We start from the raw sequence: 12,500 nt of genomic DNA, 5'->3' as shown, positions 1-12,500 counted from the left end.
ATATGTGCAAACTACATCGATTTGACAAATAATTCATAGCACAACTGATAGAGGACTTACAAAATTTGTCAATAATTTCTTGGATATCTAAATATTACTTAGAATTTTTCTTCTTCAAGACCATGCTTGAAAAACATGAGTACGGGCACAGAATCGCCGTCAATGTCACGGTACTCCATGAGGCCTACAATTCCATCAATGTCCGATGACGTTCCAGTGAAGAACTGCAGTTCCTTGAAACGCCCCAAAATATCCTTCATAACTTTATTCATATTGGTTTTAAACACTTCTACTTCATCAGGCGACTTTTCTTCAAGTTTTGCAACCAATCTGCAAGAAGTAATTTAATGAAAATAAAAAGTAATTCTTTTTATTTTTAGAACAATTGTTTTACTTTGTAGTATATATAAAAAAAAATATACCTACTTTTTCATGTAGTCCTTGAGGTACAGTGTATAGGATTTTTTATCCCCAAAGGCAAAACTTTCTTGGAGTCTATGATTTAAAACAACATCCACACCGGACTCTACCACCTCATCAGTACCTTCACTTGCTTCCTCAGCAGAGGGATTGAAGCCAGCGATATCAACTTCTCCTGATTTACGGGTGACTAACTAAAAATATGTCTCAAAATTAGATTATCGCGTACACGAGATGTAATGAAGGCGCAATGCATGAACTCACTTTGCCGTACACTTCGTACAGCACATCGTCCACCAATTTGATTTTATAAGCATCGGAGAACATTTCATCACCTAAAAGTATGCATATAAAAATGTAAGTAAATGCGTTGTTATACACGTAATGGAAATATTTATTTCGCGCAGAGTACACTCGAAACGCAGTAGAGAGATGAAAGTCAGGCAGCAGTGACTGTTCGAGAACATAGAGAGGTTAGGATTTTCACAGTCGTAAATCTCGCACTTAACTAGAGGAACCCAAGTCCTTATGGCATAATATAATAGTGATGAGTCGTCATATAATATTGGAGCTATGCATTTTGATTTCGTGTCGATAAGAGTACAAAATACTGAGTACTTCGAGTTCTAATCGTCACCATTCACGCATCGTCAATTTCCAAGTGTTATCATCGACTTATATGATAGAATTTCCAGGTCGTGAATGAAAAATATTTGGTTCACGAAATAATGAGAATTATTTTGCGCTTACTTACCGGTGAAAATATCCTTGTAAATCTTCATTTTGGAAGATGGAGAAAGATTTATACGCAGCTGAAACTAAACAAGACACGAACACCCGAGAGTGCGTGGCGGAAAAGAATCAGGTGCACCGAGCGTTGACCGATCAGAGGCAATATCTTTAGATGCGCCCTCTTTCGCGCATGCGTATCGAATGTACCAAAAAGTGTATGAATGAACATAGGCCGATATTCATAGTCGGGTCTTATATTTAAGACTGTCTTAAGTTCATCTTCAGATAGTCTATAGCCAATGAAATAATCCATACATCATCTGAAGATAAACTTAAGACGGTTTTAAATATAAGATCTGACTATGGCCATAAGGATGGGACCCGATTGACCACGATACGATTGGGCACAGATTGTAATGATTGGTTCGACCTAGTAATTCACTAGATAATTCTTTGCATCGGTTGGTTGTGTCCAATCGTACCGTGGTCAATCGGGACGCTCCCATTAGGGCTGCGTTCAGATTCCTTACCCGGGTGCACTCTAATACAAGAAATGCTATAGTATATGTGACATATACTATACTATAGTGTTTTTAGTAACAGAGTGCACCCGGGTAGGGAATCTGAACATACCCTAGAGTGCACCCAGATAGGGAATCTGAACACACCCTTAGCAATCTAGTTTAGTATAGATATCTATGACGGAAGTTACAATGGGCATGAACCAGAGGCCTTATTCCATAACCACTTATCGACAATTGTCGAATCGGTAGACATCGTTGCGCAGCTTTTCTATAGTATAAAAAAGCTACGCAACGACGTCTACTGACTGATCCGACAATTGTCGGTAAGTGGTTACAGAATAAAGGCTGGTTTATGATGGCCATAATCCGTTAATTTATACCGGAATCGTAAAAAATTGACCAATCATAGTCGAATTATAGAAGAATAGTCGACTGTGATTGGTTAATTTTTTACGATTCCGGCATAAGTTAACAGATTACGGTCATCATAAACCGGCCTTATGGCTCCTGCACACAGGACGCGGTAATGCTTGCCGCACAGCGGAAGTCCGCGCAACAGCCAATCAATATGTAGTTTTTCTGTAAGAGCTAGAAGGTTATTACATAAAGCAGCATATTGATTGGTTATCGCGCGAACTTCCGCCGCGCGGAAAGCATTACTGCGTCCTGTGTGCAGGAGTCATTAATAAACCAGCACAAAACAAGCATTGTGTACCGCTGGCTTGAACCATAGGTTTTCAGTATTGACAGTGGATATAGGAACACAGTTTATCTTTTCTGGTGTACATATTATTATAGGATAAAGATATTACGATTTTTTGGATAGCAAATATGTTTGTACGACTTTTTGTTCAGCTGGCGCATATCAAGAAACCTTATTAAAGTTTTAGCATTTAACGGATCTCAATTTGCACTCATCATTCTCAAACTGTTGACGAAGAGTTAGGTTAATGTACTAGGTTCAAAGTTAATATATAAACCTCTCGAGTCAGGATGACCACCGGCAAAGACGACGATGCTTTTTGGTATAGCAGTGAGACGCGGTTGTTCTGTTTCGAAGATAATGAGGTTATAATTAAAACATAACGAAAGAGCAGTCAATTGTTTTTTTTTCTGTTTTTATCAGTAACAGTAGTTTTAGCGCCAGTCTACAACAGGTATAGTAAGTCATTGGCCTTTTACTCTAAAGCTAAAACTGTAATACTAAAACTTTATTTAGATGATATTACAGCTTTTGACAGTGTAGAAAACGTCTGTTACTCGCAAAATTATGTTGCAGTTTCGGCGATACAAGAGGTTCGCTACATCTATTGTAGACTGAAACTTGTCATATGATAATATATGACAATGTGTGCCATTGTCAGATGATGTATACAGCTGGATGATTTCAAGCTCGATTTCACAATCTCTCATGAGAATCGCAAATAATAATTGAAATATTGTCGAAAACTTTTGAATAAGATCACACATGATATGATAAATAAGCTGTAATGACAATGTGTGTTTGTATATTAGCTTAAACTGAACAAAAAGTCCTACTATTTAGCAGATAACTTTGATAGATTTTTAATTATTAATTAAAGCAAATTGTCACACGATTTTGCGAGATAATCTTTATAATTAATAATTAAAAATCTAGTTTTCTGTCATTTGCAAAATGATGACGTTTGAGGTAGTGTGCAAGCATACGTAAGAGCAGACGTCGCGTCACTATAATTCATCTACTATATCGAGCGCCATCAAATCTTTTTTAACTAATATCTCAATAGTTATTGCAAATATCGCACAAATAGGACTTTTGTGTTTATCTCAATCTACTCTATATTTTCGGAGATTGTGAAATCGACATCCTGTGTGCATATATGTATATATGTACGCACACACACACACACACCATGCATGCATGCATCATACATACATACATACATACATATTCGACGATTATATGTAGGTGGACCAATTGTTTGGTGTCTCAAAAAATGACACAGAGAAATTGTGGGCTGGAATTTCCAAGACATCGATTTCCGAAAGCAATCTCAAGCCCAGTGATGATTTCCAAAGTACAAAACCTCTCCTTTCAATCATATCTGAGAAGACCCTTTCACGTAGTAAGATATAACAATATATTCCATATATTTATGTATATATTTGTATGTATTCTGGAATATTTCAAGTAACTTTAAGTTTACCTAACATTAATGAAAAAGGTACTTGAATTGAAGTCTGCACAAGTATTAGTTATTGCTACTCATATTATCCATAACAAATTTTTATATAAAGACTATACAATATATTTATTTTATTTTGCAGTTTTAGCTTTAACCGAATGTAAACTGCAAAATTTGTACTCAGAAGCAGCCATTGTTCAGCCAGATATTACCTTAAGAAAAATTTTGCTTGGTCAGCCGTATTCATTGGAACAATACAGTTCATTGGCCAGTAAAACTGCACTTCTAGATGCTGCTATTTTAAGCGGAGATGGAAATGCTATTTTGATAGTATGAATTTTTTGTTCAGTAAAGTGATTATAAAGTGCTGCGATGTAATATAAGTTATATGATTAATACAACAAATCTTATTAACATTTGTTTAATATACTGCAGATAGTTTTATTTCTCACAAAGACTTTAAAGCGATCGTTGGTCCAAAGACTACTAGCAGACAGACCAGATGCAGTAAATGTGTATTTACATTATCTCTTTATAAGACTACAGACAAACGAGATAACTGACATTTTGACGTATGTACTTTTTCTAACGTGCCATTGATGAGTTGTCATTCTTTTTCTCATGCTTGGCATTTTGCAGTATGCTGGGTCAATCTTTAACTGCTGCTGTAAGTATTACTCTGTGCAATTGTTACTTGTCTCGCACGATATATTACATGAGTAAATGACAGTTCGCTTTCTGTGTGGTTCGTTATATAGATGAAGAATCTACACATTATTATAAAAAACACAAAAGAACCAAATACGCTGCTGCAGAAACTTCATAACTGCTACAAGGTACATTTTGCCATACTGCCTGACTGTAAAGAGACCACATTTCTCCAATGTTACATCAAACTATTGGGTATGTTGGTGATTGTTTGTTTTAATCTATGTGATAAGATATTGCTCGATTGTATTTATATCGTTAGAATGGCAAGTGGCGATTAAGCAGAAGAAAGATAACGAGGAACTTGCATTAAATTCTTCGGTTCTGGAATCTCTGCATTACGCATGTAAATACCACTGCAATACGCCGGACCATTATGTCGTAATATCACCTACAACTCTCTCTCGTGATCATGACATTTCTTCTAGACTATATCAAAAAGTCACTTTGCAAGTCAAAGCTACCTGCGGCGCATGGGACGATATCGATCGTCTACTTTTAACAAAGGTAATATCGTTTGTACTGTTGTAAATTAAAAATAGAAAATATCAGAAAATTATATCGTGTCAACTATATTTTAGGGAATGCTTGGGAATATAAAGCTGCAAACATGTTTGCACATGGAAGATGTCTTGAAAGTATTGCATAAGCACAATGCGCCGTACGCTATTCTCGAAAAGTACTTAAAATTCGTCGATAATTTGGAGAAACGATTGGAATTGGCAAAGAAATTATCTTGTTACACGATAGTTACCGATGTATGTATGATAATGCAATGCAGAAAATTACAATTAAGGAGGATATATATATATATATATATATATATATATATATATATAGAGAGAGAGAGAGAGAGAGAGAGAGAGAGAGATGGGAATCGAAATGATGTATTTGAAAATTTTATAGATATTCGTACAACAAGGAAATCGTACAGCGCTTATGGATCATAAGGCAAAATTGCAACCACAGTCGGAAGAATATTTTTATGCTGAGAGTGCTTTGCGTTTACCTCACGTCAAGTGGAAAAGCTAAGTGTGTGTGTGCATCGCAAATAATATATTTAAATTGTGTAATTGCGCTGCTTTGTATATTATGAGAAAAAAGAAATGATGGATTTGAATACGATATACGTGAATGAGGCGAAAAAAAAATGATCTAGATGAATGGTAGAATCCACTGGAAGCTATAAACATGCTTTAAGCTAATATCGGGTGCTTCCAAAATGTCCAGAGTTGGGTCGAGTTAGTTCCACTATAGTATCCATTACATATAGGTTGCGTTCCGTTTCACGCATTATGCGCGCATTTCCTACAATATACGTAACATGAACTGTAGATAAACGCGCGCATATGCGTGAAACGGAACTCGGCCATACTATAGTGGAACTAACTCAACTCGACCCAACTCTGGGTATTTCGGAAGCATCTATTACATGTCGTACGACAAGCTTGTCGGACATTTTAATTGGCTGTCAGAGAATTTCTGGAGTATCTGGAGGAAAAGTTAAGGACTTTAAAAGAATTTCAGCTAATCGATACGTTTGACAATGGGTACTTTCCAATTGCTTAACACATCTTGACACGTACGCAAAACCAGTTTATTGGTCGCATATTATCTAAAATATCTTGTAAGATAATATACAACTAATAAACTGGTTTTAATACGCAAAACGTAACTGGAAAACATCCACTGTTAATAAACTAGTTAATAAACTCTTGAATCTAATTGGAATATATTTCTAGGTCTAAAAGAATATATCAATCGGATGCGAGAGTTTACTAAATTCGGTTGTTACTAAACAGGTTTTAAACTTTCGTGTAAACTTAGGCAATGAGTGCGTTCAAGAGACACAACTGTTGCACAACGATTGAGTAATTAGTCAACGTAATTGGTCTAAAGTTAGGGATCTAACAGTAAGGACCAATAATCACTGATCAGCTATGTTTTTTGAACGCAGCCAATGTAATTGGTCTAAAGTTAGGGATCTAACAGTAAGGACCAATAATCACTGATCAGCTATGTTTTTTGAACGCAGCCAATGTAATTGGTCTAAAGTTAGGGATCTAACAGTAAGGACCAATAATCACTGATCAGCTATGTTTTTTGAACGCAGCCAATGGTTGCGTTCAGGAGAGAAAGCTGCTTTGCAACTGTTGTAAAATTCGTGAATCTGATTGGAGTATGCTCTTAATTTTGGTTAAATCCAAGAGCATGTACCAATCAGATTCACGAATTTTACAACAGTTGCAAAGCAACTTTCTCTGCTGAACGCAGCCAATGTAATTGGTCTAAAGTTAGGGATCTATAATCTATAAAGTAAGGACCAATAATCACTGACCGCTCACTGATCAGATATGTTTTCTGAACACAGCCAATGATTATCTCTACCGTTGTTCCTATAGGTTATGTAGGTTATATATATGCAAAATTGCGATATTAAATTTCTCATTAACGGTATCGCATAAAATCTAAAGGTCGTTCTATATTAGTTGCAAGTCGATTGCAACTTTTGTTGCGACAGCCAATCAGAAGCGTCAATAGCACCATTGATGCTTCTGATTGGCTGTCGCAATAAGAATTGTGTCTGCTTGCGATCGGCACTATCACGATCGGCATTAATCACGAATGTGCTTTACTACGATAAATGTTACGTGAAATTTTTGTACAATTTTAAGCATTTTGTTTTTAAATGAGAAAGAGCACTTTTCTTGAAACATAGAACATGTCGTACGGTGTGAGCTCGGCTTGAAACAGCGCGAGTGTAGCGCTCGATAATCGCGGTTTATCACCGGTTGTCGTCTCGCGACAGTCTTCTCTCTCATCGAGTTACATCGTGTCTCGCATTGTGACGGCGAAATTTTCGTTCACGTTTTCGCACACCTGTCTCATGCTGTGAACGGTCTTTGAAACAATCGGCAACGATCTCACCGCGTCGTGAAAATCGAACATATACACCGTCCACGGCGGTGCGTGTGGAGCGGCGCGCGCGGCGCCACGCCGGCCAATCGCACTCGGGCGAAACCGTTAGAAGTTTCCGTTGTGTGTGCGCGTTTGAACGATCTAGTGCACATTTGTCATCTGGGTGCGCGAACCACTCCCGCTGGTCGTTAGCGTGTTTTCGCGAATTTTGGTAAGTGTACGCATACAATTACGTGCGGTCATGTGCGGCCGTATTTTCACCGAGTACGTCTGAGCATGAGAGGACGAGCGAGCGGATGGGCGGTCAAATTCTGAAGCGTACCGATCAAGAATGCCGAATATGTCGACTGCGAGTTCGCGAATGCTAAAAAAAAAGTGAACGGAATGTTCGGATCTCTCGAAGTCTCGTCGAGTTTCGACTCGCTCACTCGCTACCGTCGATCGCTCTCCGAATCGCCGATACTCTTAAATGTGCTTTCTTCTTTCTTTTATCAACTATACTTTTTGTACTTGCAATTTTTCTCTCACTTTCTCACGAGTCTCGGGTGTTCCATTTCAAGCGCAAAAGGTGTAGCATGTTACAAACACTGCATGGGACAGAATCCCAAATCTAGGTTGTTGGCGAAAAACTTGGCGGGTTCACTCGCAAGTAACACTTTCCTCTGCTGAATTTGTAAGCTAAGCAACGAAAAAGGCTATGATTTATGTTATTATATTTCAAAAGACACTAGTAAAGACAGTATCATTAGTCCACAAAATTGAAATGCACACACTGTTGCAATTATTATTATTATGCTTGCTAATCTTGTCACGACACAAGTATCACCACTGTGTCATTTATCATTTTATGATTTTCAGTTAGAACAAACCGAGCAACATGGCTGTTAATGTGTACGCCACAAACATGACATCCGACAACCTTAGTCGCCATGACATGTTGGCCTGGGTAAATGACTGTCTCCAGTCATCGTTCACCAAGATCGAAGAGCTATGTACCGGAGCAGTCTACTGCCAGTTTATGGACATGCTGTTTCCTGGCAGTGTACCTTTGAAAAGAGTGAAATTCAAGACTAACTTGGAACATGAATATATACAGAATTTCAAAATTCTTCAAGGTGGCTTCAAAAAGATGAATGTGGATAAGGTGAGCAAAAATTATCTCTTTTCTTCTCTTTCATACAGAGTGTATCTGGTAAAAAAGCAGAGAGACTTATTTGCCGATCATGGAATGATGAATAAATGACAAAAGACAAATAGATGACAAAAGTGATATATTGTAAAGATATGTTTAAGATCAATTCGTACGTATCTATGCAATAATAATTATCGGGAATGATTTCCAAAAATGATACAACAGCAGTGTAGTATAGAGTAGGGAAAAGGTACGCTCAGAAATGTTGTGCACATAATAATATGCAAAATAACAATTAATGTTATAACAAACAGACTAAATAGTATAAAGATTGTTTTAAACAAGTAACGAAAGGTAAGATGTCATGATATAGAGGTGTGCTATATAACAAAAGTACTACAATTGTCCCTTGTGTGCGGTAGAATAGTTTTCTGCGAAACAACGTGGACAGTATTGTAATGACACAGCCGTGAAAATGGTTCAGGTAATACCAGTGGACAAGCTGATAAAAGGGCGCTTTCAAGACAACTTTGAGTTTCTGCAGTGGTTCAAAAAGTTTTTCGACGCGAATTACGATGGTCGCGAGTACGAGGCTTACGAAGCGCGTGGCTGCATACCGCTAGGTTCCGGCGTCGACGGAACGCATAATCTGTCGAATCCCCAGTTGGTGCCATTGCCACCGCAATCGAAGCAGCCGCAAATACAACAAAAACACATACAGCAACGTAACAGTGTCCCGCGACAGCAGCAGGGTATATCTGCTTGCAATCTCGTTTTTACGCGGCCGCTTCTTGCATGCTGTTACAGATCCGCACGTTGGGAGGGAAAGAGTCTGTTTAAGATCCTTGCAAATCAACGGATCGTGTATCGGCTCTTTTCTTCCCAATAATGTCATCTTTCCATCGGTAGCAACAACTTTATGTTATTAATTACGGAGCTATTTTCGCGGTGTACGCACACACTTTGTATGCACTCTGTAATGTCACATCGTGATGAATATAAACGAAGATGAAATTCAGACGCACAAGAATTTGTGTAGCACGTATTTTTATTAAAATACGCACACACGTATGGAATAGGATTTTAGATATTTGTGGCCTGCATTTGTATCCTGACTTATTATATAAGTGCTATGAGTGAAAAATTTCTCTATTAATTTTTCATTTTGCTAATTTTTTCAACAGCCTTACACAGCCTGTAAGTAGGCTTGTGTAAGAAGCAATGTGTCGCCTTAAGAAATAGGAGGAAGAGCTAGACTTGTTCGCCCTTTTATCTAATGCTCGTGTTTCCATCGAATAATCTCGTATACGAATTATTTGAGAAAAAGTGATATCTTTAAATTTTAGTAATGCTATGTGTGTGTGTGTGTGCATATATGTGTGTACACACACACACACCTACACACGTATCATCCATTCAACGTGATTGTTCAATATGTTTCATTTTGTTTTACGCACACACATACACACCCACACTTTCCGCTCCTCATTTGCAGATTGTACCAATTGATAGGCTGGTGAAAGGCAGGTTCCAAGACAACTTTGAGTTTTTGCAATGGTTCAAGAAGTTCTTTGACGCAAACTACTCGGGAGCAGAGCCGTACGATGCGCTTGCAATGCGAGGAGGGGAGCCTATGGGTAGTGGTGGAAGTAATGCACCCCGTGGTTCTAACGTGAAACGTACTTCTCCACGTGAAACAGTAACTTCGACTAAATCTGCTGCCCCTCGTACTGGTACATCATATTTCATGACTTCCCTTAACAAAATCAAATTTGGCGGGTTTAACCATTAAACCGAATCTGACAGAATAGAGAGTTTTTTCAGTATAATTCTCTTACATTAACATAAATTTGTACTAATCGATGATACATGTATTTGACCGTTTTTTCACGTACCTCTGACGGAAGTCTGATGAATTTATTGGGCAAGAGGATCTGTTATATAAATCGGATTGAATGCCGAGTCGGCAGAAAGAATAAGAATTTTTTATAATATTAGACCTGTTATAGTATTAGAGATCTTTGTGATACATTGGAATTGGATTTAGATGCTTTCCACTGATGGTCGAGATGTGTCGACAAAATTTCCCGTTATGTCATTTGGACCGATATGTCCTAATAACTCGAAATGAAATTTGCCTGTAGGTGAGGGACACCCATCTTCGATGCGCGCAGATAGTGCAAACACATTAGGTGAAATACGACATATATTTTTTTTTTTTTTTTTTTTTTTTTTTTTTTTTTTTTTTTTTTTTTTTTTTTTTTTTTTTTTTTTTTTTTTTTTTTTTTTTTTTTTTTTTTTTTTTTTTTTTTTTTTTTTTTTTTTTTTTTTTTTTTTTTTTTTTTTTTTTTTTTTTTTTTTTTTTTTTTTTTTTTTTTTTTTTTTTTTTTTTTTTTTTTTTTTTTTTTTTTTTTTTTTTTTTTTTTTTTTTTTTTTTTTTTTTTTTTTTTTTTTTTTTTTTTTTTTTTTTTTTTTTTTTTTTTTTTTTTTTTTTTTTTTTTTTTTTTTTTTTTTTTTTTTTTTTTTTTTTTTTTTTTTTTTTTTTTTTTTTTTTTTTTTTTTTTTTTTTTTTTTTTTTTTTTTTTTTTTTTTTTTTTTTTTTTTTTTTTTTTTTTTTTTTTTTTTTTTTTTTTTTTTTTTTTTTTTTTTTTTTTTTTTTTTTTTTTTTTTTTTTTTTTTTTTTTTTTTTTTTTTTTTTTTTTTTTTTTTTTTTTTTTTTTTTTTTTTTTTTTTTTTTTTTTTTTGTAATTTTCGTCACTTGTGCTTTTTGCTTCTTCATATTTTGGATATGTTTTAACGTTGAGGTGTTGAGAACAGTACTGGACAAGTTATATGTTTCTAGAGCGATTTCTTTATTTGCCGAATACTTTATCGAGATGTGATATATTCGTTAGTATTAATTATTCTGACACGCGCGAGAAAATAAATGCCGAAGCATACGAAATTGGGCGGGCAAGTAAATCTCTGAATGAGAAATACCTTCGCATTATTTGTATAGCTACAGTATTGTCATCTGACAAAGTGATTTTTTATGCGATTACTATAGCCTTCCACTAGTTTACGTTCGTTATCTCCTACTGTCAAACACTCGTCAACGCGCTTTATTGCAGAAACATATAAATGACAATTATTTTTAAGAGCACTTGCCTCGTAGTTTTCTATCGTTGTACACAATGAACATATCTCTTTCTTTCTCTTTCCCTTTTTCTCTTTTGTATATATTTGTGCGATTAATGTATATCATACGATTGTGCGTCAAGTACTATAATATTGTGCATGCTTTCCATCTAGATTTTTGCATGCACCGTTTCGCTTTTACACAACGCAGCTCTTGTATATCTGTATATTCAAGTAGCTTTAATATGACTCTCGCGATATAAATAAGTCGCTTTGATACAATTTAATACAATTCTACAAATAATCAACATGCGTTTTTTAAAGCACTAATATTAACGTACCATTTTCTTTATCTAGTAAATAAAGCTCAACCGTATCGTGCGCCGCCCAAGACTACAGCAGTCGGTAGTCGTGGTGACACCGGAAAAATCGAGGAACTTAGCGCACAGGTACGACACGATCGTCCAAATGGTTAACGTTTTACAAGTGTCTGTAATTATACGCATCTCATGTATCTTTTAATGAAACTTTCAACGGAATATTTCAGTTGGTTGAGTTGAAAATGTCGGTCGAAGGCCTGGAGAAGGAGAGGGACTTCTATTTCGGGAAATTACGCGACATAGAGGTGATGTGCCAAGACTGCGACAACGGCGATCCACCACCTATTGTACAGAAAATATTAGAAGTCCTTTATGCAACGGAGGTAATTCATATTATTTTTCTACTTTGTCTACAAACAAGGAAAGCATAATTTCGATTAAAAAAAAAAAAAAAAAAAAA

The 12,500-nt window shown here is 36.0% G+C and overlaps 3 protein-coding genes across 10 annotated transcripts in view; 2 read left to right on the top strand and 1 right to left on the bottom strand.

Annotated features, from left to right (window-relative positions):
• Window positions 1–1,338, bottom strand: part of LOC116846273 (translationally-controlled tumor protein homolog) — a 2,059-nt gene extending 721 nt beyond the window's left edge. Inside the window, exons 1-4 of one of the 2 annotated variants that reach the window (XM_032819914.1) lie at window positions 1,175–1,338; window positions 685–755; window positions 427–614; window positions 99–330 (exon numbers count right to left, since the gene is read on the bottom strand). In XM_032819914.1, coding sequence (XP_032675805.1) covers window positions 99–330; window positions 427–614; window positions 685–755; window positions 1,175–1,202 — 519 coding nt within the window. In that variant the 5' untranslated portion in view covers window positions 1,203–1,338. Of the gene's footprint in view, window positions 1–60; window positions 331–426; window positions 615–684; window positions 756–1,174 lie in introns of both variants that reach the window. The other variant, XM_032819913.1, reaches the window with a different exon arrangement.
• Window positions 1,339–2,363: 1,025 nt separating this feature from the next.
• LOC116846265 (spermatogenesis-defective protein 39 homolog) lies at window positions 2,364–5,677 on the top strand. The gene is made up of 9 exons (XM_032819886.1): window positions 2,364–2,744; window positions 3,628–3,784; window positions 3,987–4,174; window positions 4,280–4,416; window positions 4,484–4,511; window positions 4,603–4,747; window positions 4,815–5,059; window positions 5,134–5,310; window positions 5,459–5,677. Exons 1-9 carry the CDS (start codon window positions 2,670–2,672, stop codon window positions 5,582–5,584), a joined length of 1,278 nt encoding a protein of 425 aa, XP_032675777.1. The 5' UTR covers window positions 2,364–2,669; the 3' UTR covers window positions 5,585–5,677.
• Window positions 5,678–7,334: 1,657 nt separating this feature from the next.
• The window catches only part of LOC116846270 (microtubule-associated protein RP/EB family member 1), an 8,742-nt gene continuing 3,576 nt past the window's right edge, over window positions 7,335–12,500 (top strand). Inside the window, exons 1-7 of one of the 7 annotated variants that reach the window (XM_032819906.1) lie at window positions 7,335–7,682; window positions 8,330–8,615; window positions 9,088–9,336; window positions 10,099–10,336; window positions 10,748–10,795; window positions 12,078–12,169; window positions 12,268–12,423. In XM_032819906.1, coding sequence (XP_032675797.1) covers window positions 8,349–8,615; window positions 9,088–9,336; window positions 10,099–10,336; window positions 10,748–10,795; window positions 12,078–12,169; window positions 12,268–12,423 — 1,050 coding nt within the window. In that variant the 5' untranslated portion in view covers window positions 7,335–7,682; window positions 8,330–8,348. Of the gene's footprint in view, window positions 7,683–7,742; window positions 8,145–8,329; window positions 8,616–9,087; window positions 9,356–10,098; window positions 10,337–10,747; window positions 10,796–12,077; window positions 12,170–12,267; window positions 12,424–12,500 lie in introns of those variants that run through there. The other 6 variants (XM_032819900.1, XM_032819902.1, XM_032819901.1 and 3 more) reach the window with 6 other exon arrangements.

This window comes from Odontomachus brunneus, unplaced genomic scaffold, assembly GCF_010583005.1.
Source record: "Odontomachus brunneus isolate Ranch 3 - 2012 unplaced genomic scaffold, Obru_v1 Obru_scaffold_063, whole genome shotgun sequence".
NCBI lineage: Eukaryota > Metazoa > Arthropoda > Insecta > Hymenoptera > Formicidae > Odontomachus > Odontomachus brunneus.
This window is presented reverse-complemented; position numbering and strand designations above follow the sequence as displayed.

Excerpts from the sequence above, each read along its gene's own strand:
- LOC116846265 (XM_032819886.1), top strand. The coding sequence starts at position 2,670 with ATGACCACCGGCAAAGACGACGATGCTTTTTGGTATAGCAGTGAGACG. Across the intron at positions 4,512-4,602 it reads GTCAATCTTTAACTGCTGCT|ATGAAGAATCTACACATTAT; the intron begins GTAAGTATTACT and ends TTCGTTATATAG. Across the intron at positions 4,748-4,814 it reads ATGTTACATCAAACTATTGG|AATGGCAAGTGGCGATTAAG; the intron begins GTATGTTGGTGA and ends TTATATCGTTAG.